The sequence below is a fragment of the Ictidomys tridecemlineatus genome, chromosome 7, assembly GCF_052094955.1.
Source record: "Ictidomys tridecemlineatus isolate mIctTri1 chromosome 7, mIctTri1.hap1, whole genome shotgun sequence".
Lineage (NCBI taxonomy): Eukaryota > Metazoa > Chordata > Mammalia > Rodentia > Sciuridae > Ictidomys > Ictidomys tridecemlineatus.
This window is the reverse complement of record NC_135483.1, coordinates 195,750,049-195,768,794: the sequence shown is the minus strand read 5'-3', so window position 1 is coordinate 195,768,794 and position 18,746 is coordinate 195,750,049. Positions and strand designations below refer to the sequence as shown.

The 18,746-nt window shown below is 53.8% G+C and overlaps 1 protein-coding gene and 1 pseudogene across 31 annotated transcripts in view; one reads left to right on the top strand and one right to left on the bottom strand.

Annotated features, from left to right (window-relative positions):
- Positions 1–13,560, bottom strand: part of Lrrfip1 (LRR binding FLII interacting protein 1) — a 124,378-nt gene extending 110,818 nt beyond the window's left edge. For 21 of the 31 annotated variants that reach the window (XM_078018330.1, XM_078018328.1, XM_078018298.1 and 18 more), the window contains exon 1: positions 13,389–13,557. In XM_078018330.1, coding sequence (XP_077874456.1) covers positions 13,389–13,484 — 96 coding nt within the window. In that variant the 5' untranslated portion in view covers positions 13,485–13,557. Of the gene's footprint in view, positions 1–13,388 lie in introns of all 31 variants that reach the window. The other 10 variants (XM_078018321.1, XM_078018323.1, XM_078018319.1 and 7 more) reach the window with 5 other exon arrangements.
- Positions 13,561–13,568: 8 nt separating this feature from the next.
- LOC144365729 (uncharacterized) overlaps positions 13,569–18,746 on the top strand; it is a 30,311-nt pseudogene continuing 25,133 nt past the window's right edge.

Below are 18,746 nucleotides of genomic sequence, written 5' to 3'. Positions count from 1 at the left end.
TCGTCTTGGTAGCAGAAATCAAAAGAGACCTAGCAAACAATGGGTGCCCCCCCCAAGAAGTGGGTTTCTGGGGGTAATGGGCCAAACGTGCTCTGGCAAAGGCGCCTGCTGGATGCTGTTGGATTTCTTATCAATGCCACCCTCCAAAAGCACCCCAGGCCTGGGGAACAGGCTCAGGGGAGCGCACAGCCCATCGGCAGGAGGCCCTGGGCTTGATTCCGGGCATGGCGGTTCATGATAAATAGAATCATGGAGAGTGAAGCTTCCTCTCAGGTTGAGGGAACGCATGAGCTAAGGTGAAGAGGGCCATGGTCCTTGGCCCATCCTGCAAGTGCTTGATTACAACAATAACATCCCCAGCGTCCAGCCACCACCCCCCCCCCAGACAAAGACGACATTAGCAGAGTGCCCTCCCAAGTCTTCTGGTTTCCATGGCAGCAGGAGCCAGAGCGCCCCTCTCCTTCTCGTCACTGACCTGGTGTGGAGGGGAGGAGTGGGGACAGTGTGGGGTGGGAAGGGGAGGGGAGCAGAGCACTTAAAGCACTTAGCAAAAGGGGCCGGGGCTGTAGCTCAGGGGCAGAGCACTTGCCTTGCAGGTGTGAGGCCCTGGGTTCCAGCCTCAGCACCACAGAAAAATAAATAAATAAGATATTGTGTCCAGCTACAATTAAAAAAATATTAAAAAAAAAAAAAAGGTGTCAGTGAGGCCCAGAGAACCAGTGGGTCCCAGCAGAGAGGAGTGAGGAGAAACAGCCCAGGCCAGTGGTCGGGGCCAGGAAGTGGCCATATCAGGGGCCCCAGTGGCACGAGGGCCTCCCAAGGCCTGCTCCCACCGTCAGAGGTTACTCTGAACACCCTGCTTTTGACACTCACACTGGAAGGGAGTACAGTCCCACCCAAAGGCTTTAGGCGGTGCAGGGTGTGGGCACAGGTCCAAGCAGCTCTCCCTAAGTTCACTGAGCCCATAGATGGCTTAGCCCTGGGACAGAATTCTGTGACGCTCCTTCCTCCAGGTCATGGCTGCCGGGAAACTAGCCTGACAGTGGGGAGACCCGCAGCCATGTCCTCAGCATCCCTAAGAAGTCACGCTATCAGGTGCCCCTGGTACTTCACTCAGTTCAGTTGGAAAAATCCCTATCGAGGAACATTCCACAAAATACTCGACTGCTATTCTTCAAAAGTTCCAGGTCAAGAAAGGCAAGAAAGGCCCAGACACTCTCTTGGATTGAGGAGCCGAAGGCCACGTGAAAATGAAACGCAAGGTGGGCTCCTGAGATGGACCCGAGCGGAGCGCAGAAGTGAGGCTTCTGTGGAGCAAGGGCAGTGTGTGCGAAGCCCACAGGCAGAACAGTGGTGTGGGTCTTCAGTCAGTGGAGGGCTGGGTGTGGCTCAGGGGGAGAGTCCTGCCCAGTACGCAGAGGCTCTGGGCTCCATCTCCAGCGCTGAGGGGAGAAAGGCCAGCGTGGCCCAGCTTTCTGGTTCCCCAGAACATCTCTGACCTTTCCTGGTGGTTACTAGAGACCTGTTTCTGGCCCCTGAGCACCAGCACCCTCCTCCAACGGTTCCAGTTGCTCTGGGGCCGCACAAGGCTCTTTAGAAGCCCGGCACTTGTGTGAGGTTAAGGTCAGGCAAAGGCAGCTATTTATTGCACCTGGCAGGGTCTATTAATACACCTGAATTCCTCCAGTTCAAACGCTTTGCCCCAGCAGGGAAGCCACACCGGAGAATGTTCTGCAAACTGTCCAAGTGACTTCAGCCCCTGGGTGAGTGCCACCAACCCTAGCAGAGCTTTCCTGGACACAGGGAATGCCTTTTTAGGGAGTGCCAGCTCACGGCACTGGTGATGTGCATGGCAACCAATTGCATTGCCACAGGACGCCCAGTGAGGTCACGTCCCACCACGAGGATCACTGGAAAGATTGTCCCCATACATTACTAAGAAGCCCCTGGAGGGAGGCCCGGAGCAGCAGGAGGCGCAGTGCTGGGCGGGGAGGAGCAGGAAGAGGGCTGAGTTTCTGGCTTCAGCTCTCCTCTGTATCCAGTTACAGGGATGAGGCCGCACACCATCCTCCAAAGTGAGGCGGCATCAAATGGCCTGCTCCAGAGGATCAGCACCTTCCCACTGGAGCCCGCCAGCCACGGGGGCTTCTAGTCAGTCTTCATCTGCCCAAGTGACCGGGAACAACCCTTGACAGCTCTCTCTAGTTCCAGAGAATCAGAACTCTCAGATGTTGCTGTCAGGGGCTGAGCCCACGCACCCACTCACCGTGACTCTGGAGCCCAGTGACCTCCAGCTCACCCATAGGGCTGGGCCCTGGCCAGGCTGGACCCGGGGTCAGGGGCCTGCAGCCCTGGTAACAGTGAAGGCCTGGTGAGACGCAGGAAGCAGCCGTGCTCTTCTCAGTGAGGTCACCAGTCTCTGTGACCTGGCTCTGCCTCTGCAGAGCAGACCCTGTGGAGCAGCAGGGCTTCCCAAGGCAGCTTGGCCCTGGAGGGTCTCAGCGCACATTGGACTGGAACTGAGGAGCCTGGAATCCATTCTGCTCAGTGTTTGCAAAGTGTAGCCTTCAGGTAGCAGATGGGCTCATCAGGAACCTGTTGGACACTCTGGCATCATGGTGATGGTGACTCCAGTCTACTTCTCCAGCCCCCACAGGGACCTGAATGGAACTGGGCAAAGGCTCCCTTGCCCTCCACTCCCACCCGCCTGAGGGCCGCAGGAGCCTGCACCTGGCTCCTCCTCCTGCTGCAGAAGAAAGCAACAGTACCGCCCAAAGGGACCGGCATGTGCCTGAGCACTGGGCCCACAAGCACACCACTCCCCGTTCAGAAGCAGCCACAGAGGAGCCCTGAACATCTGGGCCTCCAGCACTGATCTCAGACTCTTCCGACGGAACATTGCCACCATCTTACATTGCTGTGACCCCAAGGGATGGTGGGCACCACTCCAGAGGAGCACCCAGGAGGGAGCCCGGCAGTGTTGTCCACCTTGCAGATCAAACGGTGACTGATGTCCAGGAGGACTTGCCCCACCACCTCCAGGACTGTATCTGAGGTCATGCAAAATTTTAAAATGCAGCATAAAAACCACACGCACATAACATAACCATATGCCGTGATTTTACCTTGCTATAATTTTTAACCTACTATGCTCTTAAAAGATCATATTTTAAATGAGGTACCGTGGCACACAGCTGGATCCCAGCTATTCAGAAGTCTGAGGCAGGAGGATCACAAGTTTCAGACCAGCCCGTATAACATACTAAGACCCTATCTCAAAAAAGAAAAAAAATAAATAAAAGGGCTGGGGATACAGCTCAGTATCCCCAGTGGTAGAGCACCCCTGGGTTCAATCCCCAGTACTGCAAAACAAAAAGAAAAAACAAACACCTAAACCAAAACCAAAAGGTTCCTGTTTTGAAAGCAAGCGCCTGACAGGATGGAGCTGAGGGTAGCCCTCCCACGCGCACTCTACCAGTATAACTGATTGACTATGGCCTCCTAAGTTAGGAAAGTTGGAAATGACAGTTAAGAAGTAAAAATAGATTAAACTAGCAGCAATATTCACAAAAACAAATATCCAAGTAAAAAAGAGTGATTAAACCTTAAACCAGGGACTGGGTTGTGGCTCAGCGGTAGAGCGCCCGCCTAGTGCATGTGAGGCACTGGGTTCCATCCTCAGCACCACATATGAACAGATAAAAAATAAAGGTATTGTGTCCATCTGCAACTAAAAAAAATATATAAAAAAAAGCCTTGAACCAAAAGGAACATTAATGCCAAATTTTCATTTAGAGAGAAGAATATCACGTGTGCATTTTCCCTGGTAAACCACACAGAAAACCAGAAGCAAGTAGAAGGCGCAGAGGTAGGTTCCCTGAGCCTTATGTGGCCCTCCTCCTTCCTGCCCCACAGGTTGAGGGAGCAGAGGGCCAGGATGAGGCTCTGGACTCCTCGGCTGGCTGGGTCGGCTCTGGGTGGGCGAGACATGTGCCCCAGGCAACTGCATGCAGTGATCCGGCCTCTGATTAAGGAGCTCAGCGACTGCCTTTAGTAGGAGATGTGGGGACAGTTTTAACCTGTAGAAACAGGCTATCTGTGCCCTTCTCATCTGGGGGGACCCCGGGGTTGATCTACAGCCCACCCTCACAGGTGGGACTGAAGTGGGGCGTGTTTCCTGCAGCCACACCTGGACCTCCAGTGAGCAGATGATGCAGACCAAGGGTGCACACTGAATCCTCCCTGACCCTGGACTTCAGCCCTGGAACTGAGCAGGAAGAGTCTGTTGCAACCACCCAGTCTGTAGCATCTTGTTATAGCGGCCCCACCCTGCTGTCCACCCAGACCCTTCTCAAATGCAGCCAAGTGTAGTCAGGCTTGCACTTATTGCCTCGATTTCCTGAGTCTGCCACTGGTTTTCACAACTGCTCCGCCAGTGATGCGGAGTGAGGGTCCCTGTGTGCCCATTTCCAGGAGGGGTGAGTGGGGAAGCCCACTGACTGGCTGGTCAGTGCTTCCTGCCCCTCCTGGAAGAGTCGCAGCCACCCCAAGAGTGGAAGTAGAGCATCTAGGCTCCTGTGGCTGAGGCCAGAGGTTCAGAGCTCCAGGTACAAACCTGGCAAGGTGGGAGGAAAACCCAGGGGCACAGGACGATGTCTAGACACATCTTATATTGTCACAGTGGGGACACATCACCAGGGCAGAAACAAGGAGGATGAGAATTTCCTACAAAGCACAGGGCAGGCGCCCCCCCAACAGAAAACTATCCTGCCACAAATACAGTGCCCAGGTTGGGAAACCTGACCTGCAGCCAAAGTAAGAGAAAAAACCCTCAGAAACCAAAGAGTTGGAAGACCACGGCTCTTCACCCCATCTCGACTCCTGCAGCAAGCACTCTGGCTGGCTCTGGGCACAGGTTAAAAATAGGCAGGTGATTGAGTAGCTTCTAAGAGGTCAGATAAGCCCAAAGATAAACAGCACAGGACAAGCTGGGACCGCAGTGGCCCATTCTCTCCAGGAGGCCAACCCAACAGTGGGCACCCACGGGCACCTGGAAACCAAGCACCTGGAAATTTCTGGTGGCATCTCACTGCTGACTCTCAGGTTCAGGACCAAGAAGCAGAGATCAAGCTGAAGGCAGAGGGTCCTTTCCTGTCTCGTTGTCAAGAATGATCCCTGTTGTAAATTCCGCCAAGACAACGGGGATGCCAAGCTCATTTAGCCAGCCCCAGGCCCTCTGCACATTCCTCTCACAGAGGGAATCCTGGTATCTCCCACGCCTTTCCCCTCACCTCTCTCACCCCTGTCCCAGCCCTTCCCTTAAAAAGGAAGAGTTTCACCCTGGCCCTGGCCCTGGATCCTGGGGTACACCCTGACCAGCCACAAAGCACTGCCACCTCCTGCTAGCATGCGCACCTGAGCCACATGCAGTGCCACATGGCGTATCCTACCTCATGGCCTTATCACCCTGGAAACCATTCCTCCTTCACAGGCAAGGAGGAGACTTGCAGGGTACCCGCCCGTGGCCACACCGCTGAGAGAGAAGGGCTGACCATGCTCCTTCCACTCAACATGTTTCCCATCCTGGCCTCAGGCACAGCTCCAGCCTGGGTCCAGCCTGCACAGGTCAGCCCTGACCACGGTGTCACCACGTCACTCTTCTACACTCAGTCATGAGAGAGAGATGGCCCTATGGGACTCAATGAAGATTCCAAATTATAGAACATACCTCTGTTACAACTCATTTCCACAGAGAAAAGCCATTGCTCCAGAGCTTCACCAGGCAACCTGGTGGCCTTGGCCAGAAGCAGCGACTCAAGTTTAAATTGGTTTCAAGGAGAGATCATTGAAGATGCAGTCCTGCCCCTGGATTTAACCACTTTTGAGTCCCCCCTGGTGATGCAGGGATGGTGGCCTCTACAGTTCCCTGCAGAGCAGAGGTGAGCCCCGTGGAGTGGAGCTCCCTGGACTGCACTGCTCTGGGTGGGCGAGACGCAGGCCCAGGCAACTGGGGGCAGGATCTGGGGGCACCCAGAGTGGGGTCATGCTAGCTCTTCAGTCTGTGGAGTGCCACCTAGGAGAGCCGGCCTGAGACCCCAGGCTTCCCCAGACACCTGGGAGACGCCATTAAAGAAGGAGAATCATGAAAATGAAAGACGTCAAGGACAAAGGAGCGGGTGGGCAGCGGCAGAGGTAGAGCACAAGGAGTGGCCACATCTGCAGGAGCTGTCAACAGGATCACGGCTGCCCAGGGGTGGGTGGGGACAGTGTGAGGTAAGACACCAGAGGGACAACGGACACCGCTGGCTCCCACACGGCTGCTGATCCCAGAGTGCACCCGGCCAGGCCCTATCACATTCTGCCTACCCAACCCTCCAGGCATTTGTTCTAGGAAGAGTCTGTCCAGGTCTCGGAGCACTGGCCCAGCAAAAAAGTGGACTGATTCCTCTCAGGGCCCGAAGCTCTGAAGACCTTGTATTTCACCGCTTTCTCTGCGGCTCAGCTGAGGTGGCACTTTATTCCACCCTCCATAAAGGACCCCGTCTGTGGCCCCTGACTTGGGCCCCGTGGGCACCAGCGGCTAGTGCTTCCCCAGCAGGCACCTCCTAACTGCCTACTGTCTGCCCACTCCCCGGCCGGCACCCCTTAGTGGAAACAGAGCTGTGTCTACAGGCAGCAGGCTGGAGAAGGTGTGATGAGCGGAAGCAGCGCTTCCTCCAGTGCTGCCCTGCTGGTCAAGGCACTGGCCGTGAAGGCAGGAGGCTTGGCCTCAGAGCCAGCCGTGTGCGGCCCTGAGGAGCCACCCAGGGTCAGGTGCCGCTGTGCCCTGTGTGCTGTCCTCTCTCACAGCGACATCCCCTCCTGGCGTGTGCTCAGGTCACTGTGTCTTACTGGTAGCTGTGAGGGGACAGTCACCATGCAGTGGGCCAGGCTCCAGGATGAAAGAGAGTCCAAAACAGAAAGGAAAAGAAGAAATGGGAAGCAGCAGACCAAATGTGGAAACAGAAGAAAACCCGGAACACCAACTGAATGTCCCCCCAGTGATGAGGAGGGTCCTGAGAGGGAAGAGAGAAAGATTAAGAAAGGGTGCTACAGAAAAGGGACAAAAATGACTGCCACTGAGCAGGGGAGGGGGAGGGGAGGGGGAGGGAGAGAGGGAGGGGAAGGGAGGGGGAGGGGAAGAGGGAGGGGAGGGGGAGAGGGAGGGGGAGAGGGAGAGGGAGGGGAGGGGAGGGGGAGAGGGAGGGGAGGGGAGGGGGAGGGGGAGGGGAGGGGGAGGGGGAGGGGAGGGGGAGAGGGGGGAGGGGGAGGGGGAGGGGAGGGGGAGAGGGGGGAGGGGGAGGGGGAGAGGGGGGAGGGGGGAGAGGGAGGGGAGGGGGAGGGGAGGGGGGAGGGGGGAGAGGGAGGGGAGGGGGAGGGGAGAGGGAGGGGGAGGGGGAGGGGGAGAGGGAGGGGAAGGGAGGGGGAGGGGAAGGGGAGAGGGAGGGGAGGGGAGGGGGAAGGGGAGGAGATGGGGGAGGGGAGTGGGAGGGGAGGCAAGGAGGATATTCTGGAAAGTAAATGTACACCAGGTAAACTTAGTAGAAGGGGTGAAAAAACAGTTGAATGATCTCCCATAAAGTCTAATCACCCTTAAAAAATAAGAGTCAGAAGGCAGTTCAACTCCATAGGAGCTCCTGTAAGACAGAACAGAGAAAATGGTGGGACGGGAAAAATCAAGAAAATCCCCCAGAGTCTGAGGACACAAGTTTCCGGATTGAATGAACTCAGGAAATAGGGCAGGGGAAAATCCAGAACATGAGAAAAGGGATCCTAACAGCTTCTGGAGACCCAAAGTAGACCCTGTCTCAAAATAAAAATGTTAAACAAGACTAAACCCTCACTAGACTTGGGCTGCATGGTGCCACCCAGCGTCCCCATTAGCCATGGTCCCTGGGGAGCGAGGTGGAAAGTCTCAAGGGGCACGGAGTGTCCAGCATGGAGGGCTGTCCTGCCCTCAGGTTCTCACAGCTGCCACAGGGTAACGAGGACCCTTGCTTGGCAGATCCTTATGACAGGCACCTTGGATCACCTGTGAGTCACTGGGTGTGACCAGACGCTGCCCCTGTGCCTGTGACCTTGGGCTCTTTATGTGATCTCTGGAAGGTGCTTCCAATTGGAGGCGGTCAGAATCTCAGCTGTGGACAGCCTGCTGGGCTCTGGAGCCGGGGCCCCACCCCACAGCTATTTCTATCACTCCAGCTGTCTCCCCTCCCACTCTGGCTCAGGGCTTAGGCTTGGGATTTGTATATGGAGGACTGAGGGGTCTGTGGTGTGATGGAAATCGGGAGACCTGGATTCGAGGTTCCTGTGAACCATGTCAAGGTGTGGGGCAAGAAAGGAGAGAAGCAGGGGCAGAGGCTGCTCCTAAGGTCCACAGGGTGCTGGGTGCTGGGTGCTCTCAGAAGTGCCTTCCCTTAGACATACTGAATCCTGTCGGAAAAGTCTGGACTCTGTTGACATAGGGGAGGAGGCTTGGACACACTGAGGGCCTGCCTGTCATCCAGTCACTGAGAGGTGCTGGTGAATCACCCAGGTTTCCTGTATCAGTTCCTTGGCTCTACCGAGACCCGGCTCCAGGTGAGGTTCTGCAGTCAGGCCGACTTGTCCCCGTCCCCGGGACTGTTGTCCCCAGCTGACCCGTGAGCCATCGGGCATATCATTTCATGAGAGTCTCATATTCTTTGCCTTACTATGCCTCTCATCTTCCTTTCCCTTCTTCTTTAAAAACCTAATTTTGTTTCATCGAAATAATGTTTTTACCTTTGCCCCATGTTCTCAGGTCACTCTCCGGACCTCACCTGGGTGGTCCTTTTCAAATGTGTGTGATCGCGTCAGCTCATGTCACTTCTCTGCTTAAACTCTCCAGCGGCTTCTCATTTCACCTAGTGAAAGCCAAATCCCTCAGGAGCCACAAGACCCTGAGGGACCTGCTCATCTTCTGCACTTGCATAAATAACACGCATGTGTGGCACCTGCAGGTGTATCCGTTTTGGATGCTGTGTGTTGGCTTCCCACTGGAGGAAGGACGAGCCGGTTTGCACAGGCCTGGGCCAGCCCTCTCCCTTTGCCTTCACCGCTACATTACAGCCACACTGTCATTTAGGGTTAGTTAACATGTCCCCTGGCAGCACAGCAGGCTGGTTGAACAGTTCCAGTCCTAATTCTGTCCCTTATTTCATGACCTAAGGGACTGTCTAACTACTTGTGCCTCGGTTTCCCCATAAGGATGGTGGGGAGATATGTGAGTACACTCCTCACAAATGAGATGTTTCCTGAAAAGACCTCAAAACAATGTCGGGCACACTGCAGGTTGGGGAGGTGCCAGCGGCGAGGTGTTGCAGACGAGGTAAAGGTGCTGTCTGCAGAGCCGGGGGGTGGGGGGGGTGGGGGGGGTGGGGGGGTCTCCCTCCCTCACACAACCTGCTTTTCCTGGAGTTACTCCTTCCTTGTTTTTCCATCGCCGTCATGTCTAATTCTTTGTGCGCTTTTCAGCAGAACCCTTCACAGTACTATTTCTACATGAGCAAACAAGTCAGGTCATGTGTTGAGTCCACCTAGTTTCTTCTAGAAGTCTCCTCATAGACCTCGGTCCTGCAGACCGAGTCTGGGGCTCAGGGTTACCAGCCCTGCCGTCTTGTTGCCACCATTCTGAGAATTTCCAGTGCCCCCTATTTTGGTTGGAGTCCTGTTTTGTGAACTGGATATGGTCTTCTTTTTTGGATTGCTATCTTATCTTGCCGGAATCTGTCCTTCGAAGCTTTCTGAGGGAGAATGCCTTTTCTAAGTATTTGTATGTCTACAAATGTTTTATTCTACCCTCCTGCTTGATTGACAGCATGGCTGTGTATAGAGCTATAGATTAAAAGTAATTTGCCAAAGAATGACAGATTTCTATGTATTCTTTCAACTGGTTTCCAGTATGTACTGTTAATTGAAAAGAGCAATGTGCGAAAAACAAAAATAGCCAGCTGTCCTTTGTGTGAGAAAGGTTGTAATTTGTTGGCATTTGCTTAAAGAACAGCAGAACCACAATGAAAGTGGTGTGGGTAGTAGGTGGCAGCAGGCTTGCCAAATGTGACTTTCACACTCTTTTGATATTTGACCCACACGAATTAACTATTTAGGAAGTAAGCTAATAAATATCAAACTGTAAATTTCATTTTTCTTGGTACTGGACACTGAATCCAGGGCTCTCACTAAGTTTCTCAGGCTGGCCTTGAACTTGCGATCCTCCCGCCTCAGCACACACCCTGACCCCCAGTTTCCGGGATATAGGCGTGCACCACCATGTTGGCACCCCTTGGTTGTTCTCAGCTGCCCAGGCCCACCACAAACTCAGCCAGGTTTCTCCCCACGGGTTCTCAGGCTGCTCTAGGGGTGCCAGGGGCTGCTTCCTCCACAAAGCAGCGTCCATGTGGTCACAGCACTTCTCCACCAAAGGGAGAGTGGGCCATGGCCCTGATCATCCCAAACTCCCAGGTCAGGGAGTCCAGAGAGGCCAGTGCAGTACAGGGGACCCAAGCAGGGCACCAGTGCACCCACCAAGGCAACCTGTGCCCAAGGGACACAGTTACAGACAAGAGGCTCCAAGCACAGTTATGGGCCAGAGGCCTGCTCAGCACAGAAGGGACTGCTCCTGCAGGCCACAGAGGGAATCCTGGGCTCCACCTGTGGGTGAGGTGTCCACAGCCAGGCACCAGCGCAGCCTCACGAGGCACTGCTTTGGTGTGGAGGAGGACGCTCCGAGTTGCCTTGGTGTCATGGGGCCATGTCATTTTATTCAGTGGCAGAATGTTAAAAGACAAATTGGGGCTACTTCCCAAGTCCCTAGCAGAACATCGCTGTGGCAGGAGAGGCCATTCTGCAGGCTGGGGAAGCACTCTCCCCAGGCCTTAGAAGCAGCACTTGGTCTCTCCCAGAGCTGGCCCGCCCCGCCCCCCATCTTGTTAGAATCCGCCCTGACCAGAGGCTGGAGACCTATGTGCTAGTGCACCCTCAGCTTTCAAAAACGACTCAGTGTGCTGTCAAATCACTGAGCGTTTGAACCCCACCTAACTGTGGAGGCTCTGCTCCACCCTGGGACGTGTGGACCCCTAGGTGAGCTGGGGACGTGTGGACCCCTAGGATTGGGGCTGGGGAGCTCACCTAGGAGCCCCTGACCTTGCAACCCTTCCAGGGTCTTCCCTGACCTTCTGGCTCCCCAGGACAGGGATCTGGACACCAAGACACATGTCTATTGAATCAGTGTGTGAATCAGAGAGTAAGTACTGAACTTCAGGCAAATGTGTTAACTTCCATAAGAACTCTTTAAGAACTCAGTGCCCTGTGAATGGGGATTTTAATTTTCACAGTTGAAACAGAATTCAGTTGTAGGAAAGTAGGAAAACACACAATGTTGCACCTGCTCCCTCCAATCTCAGTGAGTGCCACTCAGTCTGGCAAAGGCGGGTCTGCATCTGCTATTATAGAGAGGAGTGCCCGTGGGGGTTGCTCAGCCTTCCCCCGCAGACACTTTGCCTGAAACCACTGCTGTAGCCCTGAAGTGGGAGGGAGTTCTTTGGAAGATGAGAACAGGCTCGGAGGCGGCTGGGGAAGTCGGTTCCCGGGCACGGCACAGCTCGTGAAGAGCAGTGTGGCCCGGAAGCCCAGTCTGACTCCCAAGTCTATCTTTGTACTGCCAGCAGCATCTGTCTGGACGGAAGGCAGGACCTCAGGGCTGTCAACCAGGAGCATTCTTCTGCCTTGCCTTTCAATCTATTTTTATAAAAACCGGCAGATAAGCAGCAGACGTTGGGGACTCTCATTCTTCTCATTCCTTTGTCCCATTACCACTGTAGCCACCAGTAGCAAGACAAGGCCCACGATTCACGGTCACCTCTGTCATGGCCAAATGCACACAACATCTTCACAGGGGAATTGTATTCAAGTTACATTTAGCAAATGTCTAAAGTTAGCCCAAGGTCCTGCAAGTGCCTGGTTCTTCCTTTGTTTATTAATTAATGCATCAGACACAGATGGGCACTGACCACATGCCTGGCTCTGTGTTGAGCTCTTGGGATAAAAAGCAAGACCTTGACTGCCTGGGTGTCACCTTCTACAGGTGAGCAAATCATGAGGCAGCCTACCAGGTGTGAGAGTGAGGGGCGCCAAGTGGAGGCAGGGGGACAGTCCTGGGAAGCCTAGTGGGAGGTCTTCCAGAGGACAGACATCCACACCAGGCTGCAAGCAATGGAGAGGAGTTTTCTGGAAAGCCTTTTTCCATCATGAACAGAGAACATGTCTTTATTCATTCAAAGTTTAACAAACATTGATTGACATGCATGTCCCTAAATGCAAAATAAGGTATTTATAACTGTAAACACCTTAAGAAACTGTTACAATCCCCATTAAGTATCTGGCTGCTGCAACTGGACACCAGTCTTAAATCTCGAAAGCTCCTCCCTGTGGGAATGATGCTAAGTAGGGTAACTCTCACCACACCAGAGGAAAGAGAACCTGTGAGGAAGGCTGTGTGTGTGTACCCACGCATCTGCATCTGCAAAGACTTGTTTAGTCAACACACAGTGAAAAATTAAGCCTCAACCAAGGGACGCCCCCTTCTCTAAAGTCTCCCCTACCATCTGATGTCAGGTACATGTATTATCCTGCCTCAAGGCTGAATCCTGGGGGAGAAAACAAGGCAACTCCCACTTTTCCTGATAGGATGCCAGGCACGTGGTAGGTGCCCATCGGTCGGTATCTGTTACATTAATTAATAAGCAAAAGAAGTACAAGGCACTTATAGGACGTCTGTGCCTTTGGTTTGCCTTCATTCCCAACGCCATCTGGGCTGTAATAAACGGCCCAGGAAACTTGCATGAGACCTTTCAGCGCGCCCAGACCCACTCAGGCTCCGTCCACAAACAGGACTCATCATCACCCTCAAGTTCATCCGCAAGCTGCACCTTGTGTGGCAACTTAGGACACACGGCCACTGACCGTTTCAGCAGGGCCACGTGGCCTCTGGAACTCGCCACTGGCCTCCAGGGTCGCCTAACCCCCTCCTCCCCAAGGTGGCACAGCACAGCGGGGTGCTTGCCCCCCGCCGCGGCACTCGGGTCACCCCAGCCTCTGGCGGCGCCGGCGCTGTGCTCTGTGGTCCGCCGGGTCAGCGGCCGACGAGGGCCAGGCGCTGGGGGCGGGCAGTGCCACCCGCCCGTCGCGGGCCGGGGACGGGCCCTGGGTCCCAGCTGCGCAGCTCGCAGCCCCGTCCTGCTGCCGCGCTGCGCGTCCCGGGCGACTGGCCATCGCGGGAGCCCACAGCCCGCGGCCCCGCGGCCGCCCGCGTAACGGGCCTCAGCGCTCACCTCGCGCGCGATCTGGTTCAGCGCGTCGTCCTCCGCCGTCAGCCGCTCCCGGGTGGGGAGCCGCCTGCGCCCCGAGCCCTGCGTGCCCATGTCCATCGGCCGCGTCGCCAGCTGCTGCCGACCGGTCGCTCGCGCCCCTCGCCGGCCGCGGCCGCTCGCCCCTCCCTCCGCCGCGGCGTCATGGCGTCAGCGGGCGCGGGCCGGCACGCGGGGACGCGGGGCCGGGGTCGGGGACAGCGGGGACGCGGGGAGGCCTGGGGCCGCGACCGCAGGGAGGCCCGGGGACAGGACGGTGGAGACCAGGGGCGCTGGGAGGACGGGGCCGAGGACAGCGGGAGGACAGGTGCTGAAGGTGGCTGGGACCCGCGAAGAACTCCCGGGTAGGGGACGGGCTGAGGATGCCAGGGTGGTGGACCCGCGGGGCCCTAGACACTGGGGCGCAGGACCTCGCCGGGCCGAACTGGGGAGCAGGGATCCAGGCCAGAGCAGAGGAGCACAGTCCCCTTGGGAATTGTTTGGCTGCAGGTGCTGGTGGAATGACCTCCGGGTCGCCAGGTACAGATGAGCGGGCACCTCAGGGAAGCAGTGGCAGGCTTGGCGGGCTCTGGGGGGCTGCGAGGGGTTTGCCCAGACGGATGGGCACAGGACGTGGTTCAGACTGAGTCTCACCACCATGATGAGGCGAGATTTGAGTCCACGCCAGAGCGGGCAAAAGCGAGGCTCTGGGGTCAGTATGTCAGATGGCCAGCCCTCCTGGGCACGTTCCTCGCACTGCTCTCTGAATCAGTGTAGATGTCTGTGTTTCTGCACCCTCCGACCGACCTGTGTGCTCGCATCCACCCTGTCGGCCGGCTGTGAGCCAGGACCTGACTCTTCACCTGTGTGTTCCCAGCTTCCAGGATGGGAAGCATCCTCTGCTCTCAGTGCACTTGATGGAAACTTGAGTGAATGGAGCTCTTGAAACTCACGGTCCACACCCTCCACAGAAGTGGATTTAAGAATATATTGCAGGATTAGATGAGGTTCACAGAGCCCTCACTTTCTTACCCAGTGTGTTAGCTGTCATCTTGAGTTGATGAGTAACCACTGGCAGCGGCTTGAGGTGGAAAGCCACTGGGGTGTTTGAGGTTTGGGGAGAACTTCAAGGTGGCTGGGCCTGGTTGCTCCCATCAGTTCACTTCTTCTTCCACACCTGGTACATGCTAGGTGCTGGGCTGAGGCATGACCTTAAAGGAGATAAACCTGGCAGCTGTCCCCTTGGAGATGCCAGAGACCCCTATCCAAAGCCTTGTCTAAGATCCAACTGTTCCCTTGGGAGGGAGTCTCCCTGACTCCCCAATACCTACCCCTTCTTTCCCTGGTAGTCAGCTTTTCATGGCTGTGGCCAAAATGCCCAACGAGAACAATTTAGAGGGTGAAAAGTTTCTTTGGGGCTCTCAGTTTCCGAGTGTCAGTGGCTGGTGGCTGACTCCCTGGCTCTGTCCGGGAGGTGAGGCAGCACATCATAGCTGAGGCATGGTGGAGGAAGGCTGCTCAGCTCAGGGTGTAGCAGCCAGGAAGGTGCGAGAGAAGGAGAAGCCAATGAAAGCAGCTGCCTGGGACAAGGTATATAATCCCACGAGAGCATGCCCCCGTAGCCTCCTTCATACGTCCACACCCCTCCTGCCTACAGTACCATCCAGGAGTCCATTCAAGTTATGAATCCATCAAATGGACTGATCCAGTCTTTTCACCTCTGAGCATTCAGGAAGTGCCCCATATCCAAACTGTCACGTGCCTTTCCCCGTCTCCTCATCAGAGCTTCGTGTCACTTCTTATTCTAACTTTAATTCTCTCATTGCTTTTGGAGAGGGTGCCTGGGTCGTACTCATTCTCCACCCTCACTGAGCATCCTCTCTGGGCATCTGCTGCCTGGTGAGAACGTGAGTGCTGAACAAGGGCAGGGAGTCCAGTCCCTCCCCTTCTCACTCTCCCCAGAGTGCTGTTGTCCAGAGACAGGGGCCTGAGTACCTCAGCCTTAGTCCCAACTCCACAGAGTTCTCAGACCCCAACCCTTGCCCAGCCAGAGAGCCCTTCTGGGGATCCACACACAACGCTGCAGACCCTCAGGGGTCCTAGGGCATCACGACCTCTCCTCTGGCCACCCTTTCCCAGTCCAGATGGCTCTCAAGTTAGAATTGGTTCTCAGCTCCAATTATTTACGTGGATGGTGCTGGGGATGGAACCCAGGGCCTCTCAGATGCTAGGCAAGTGCTCCACCACTAAGCTACAGGCCCAGCACCCTCAATTCTCACCTTTTTAAAAAAATTATTTATTTATCCTTATATATGGCAGAAGAATGCATTTTGATTCATGTACAAAAATTCAGCATGAGTTTTCATTTCTCTGGTTGTACACGATGTAGCATTGCACCATATGAACAATCATACATGTGCCTAAGTAGTGATGTCCATCTCATTCTACCGTCTTCCCTGCCCCCATGTCCCCTCCCCTCCCCTCCTTTCCCTTTGCCCAAAGTTCCTTCATTCTTCCCATGCCTGCCCCCTATTATGGATCAGCATCCACTAATCAGAGAGAACATTTGGTCTTTGGTTTTTGGGGATTGGCTTACTTTGATTAGCATAATATTCTCTAACTCCATCCATTTACCTGCAAATGCCATGATTTTATTCTCTTTTATTGCTGAGTATTATTCCATTGTGTATATGTACCACAGTTTCTTTATCCATTCATCTATTGAAGGGCATATAGGTTGGTTCCACAGTTTAGCTATTGTGAATTGAGCTGCTATGAACATTGATGTGGCTGTGTCACTATAGTGTGATGATTTTAAGTCCTTTGGGTATAGACCAAAGAGTGGATAGCTGGGTCAAATGGTGGTTCCATTCCAAGTATTCTAAGGAATCTCCATACTGCTTTCCAGATTGGTTGCACCAATTTGCAGTCCCACCAGCAATGTATGAGTGTGCCTTTTCACCACATCCTCGTCAACACTTATTATTGCTTGTATTCTTGATAATTGCCATTCTGACTGGAAGGAGATGGAATCTTAGAGTAGTTTTGATTTGCATTTTACTTGTCAGCAAAGGAAACAATCAATGACATGAAGAGAGAGCCCACAGAGTGGGAAAACATCTATCTTTACCACATGCACATCAGATAGAGCACTACTTTCCAGGATATATAAAGAACTCAAAAAATGTATCATTTCTCACCTCTAAATGGCAATATTAATACATACTATTATTCATATTGGGATGCTGCAACAAAATATCTTAGGTTGAAAATTTGTAAACAACAGAAATTGCCAGGCATAGGGGTGCATGCTGATAATCCTAGCTACTCAGAAGGCTGAAGCGGGAGAATCATAAATTCAAGGCCAGCCCAGGCAACATCAAGAGATCCTGTCTCACAATTAAAATTAAAGGGCTGAGTTTAATCCCTAGTGCTACCAAGACTACCCCAATCCCACACACTCCACTAAAACTCCAGAAACTCATTTTTCATAGTTCTGGAGTCTGGGAGGTTCGAGATCAAGGTGCTAGCAGACTCTGTGGTGAGGCTCATTCCTCATCAATAGGATCTTCTCTGGGTTCTCACAGGGAGAAGGGACACAACATGACAAAGACACGAGAAATGTGTTTTCTGCTCCAGGTAGCAGTGCAAATGCTCTTCACTGGCCCCAGCAGAAGGTTGTCAAATGGGATGTGAGTTGATGAGTCATTAGCAAACTATTGGAAACATAAATTTGTACTTCCTAATATTTATTAACCCATCTCCAAGTGGATATTGTACCTTGATACTAGTTAATGATGATAGATTATGAGCACCATTTGCACATGAATAAGGATGCAAATACTTGTGGGGTTTTTAAACACATATTCACTCCTTGTGTCCACAATCAAAATGTTTTGTTCTAAACCAGGGATTCTCAGATTTGGGGGGACTGTGCATTCCTTTAAGACTCTCATAAGAGTGGGGAAAGGGCATATGATTGTGAAATCTGAGTCCTGTTTTAGAGGGACACACTTTGAAGTCCAACGTCTGTGGCCATCTGAACTCCCATCTGGGTGTCTGCACTGGATCTGCTCTGAAGCCAGAGGAATCTCCTAAAATGCCCTTCCACGTGGGGTCCACTCAGAACCCCCGAACGCCCCTCTGTGGCTGAGGCAGCAGTTCTGGAGGGTTCTGAAAGGTGTGAACTTGTCACTACTAATGTTGAGAGGTGACCATTACATGCTGAAGTCTGTGGCATTATTTGCTTTGAATTTCCCTCTCACTGAGTGCTACCTAGTGGCAGGAATTTTGCACCAACAAGGAGCCTGGGTAGGAGGATATCGTCCCTGAGTGATTACGTCCAGGAGAATAGCTGAGGGTGGCCGGTGTCCAGCACACAGAACCAGTTCCCCAGCAGCCCCTTAGGACACCATGGTTTTCTTTTGGGAGCTGGGGATTGAACCCATGCGCTCCCCACCCTTCAAACACCCTGGAGCTGCTTTCTATGGCTTCTTGATACTGAGACCAAGGTCGCCCTTTGGTCCCCCAGAGAGCCTTGTCCAGGGTTATGGACCCATGAATGCTTAGGAAACTTTGTTTTTGGAACGTGGGATTTACCCAGGGTACTGTACCGTGGAACTACACTCCCAACAGCCCCCCCCATTTTTTATTCTGAGTCGGGGTCTCACTAGTTGCCCAGGCTGGCCTTGAACTTGCTGTCTTCCTGCCTTGGCCCCCCCAGGCACTGTGCTTACAAGTGTGCACCACCACTCCTGGCTAGGACATGTTTATGGTTGGATTGAATAAAGATCTCTTTTATAAGGTGCTATCTAAAATAGAATGTGAAAACCAATTTTCTTTGTACTTGTGGAAGAGAAATGCTACAAATAGTTATTGACTAGCAATAGAATCAATTTTCTCCAGCATGGGATTTATTAACTATTAAATCAACTGGTTTTAAAGAAGCAGTTGCCAGAGAACTTTCAGCTCCTAACAAGGGAAATGAGACTATTTCAAAATAATCTTTGCCAATGACAATGCTAAGCCTCCAAGTGTAGAAAACAGATATGGGGAGGCCCAGGGTCATCCAGTGTGGATGGAGGCTGACATGGCACAACCTTTGAAGTTGTTTCCTTCCCCATCTTCCAGGCGCCCCGGGCCTGGGGCTCAGGCTCCCTGGGCCGAGGAGTTGGATGTCAGGGTCTGGAACAACAAAGGCAGCTGCCAGTTCAGCAGGGAATCCTGGAACAGGTGGGCCCACGGAGGACTGAGGTCCAAGCCACCAACTTGTCCAGATCCATGGCTGAGCACTGAACTCTGCACGTGTGGGCCGAGGCTGCTAGAAAGCCACAGCTGGAGGCC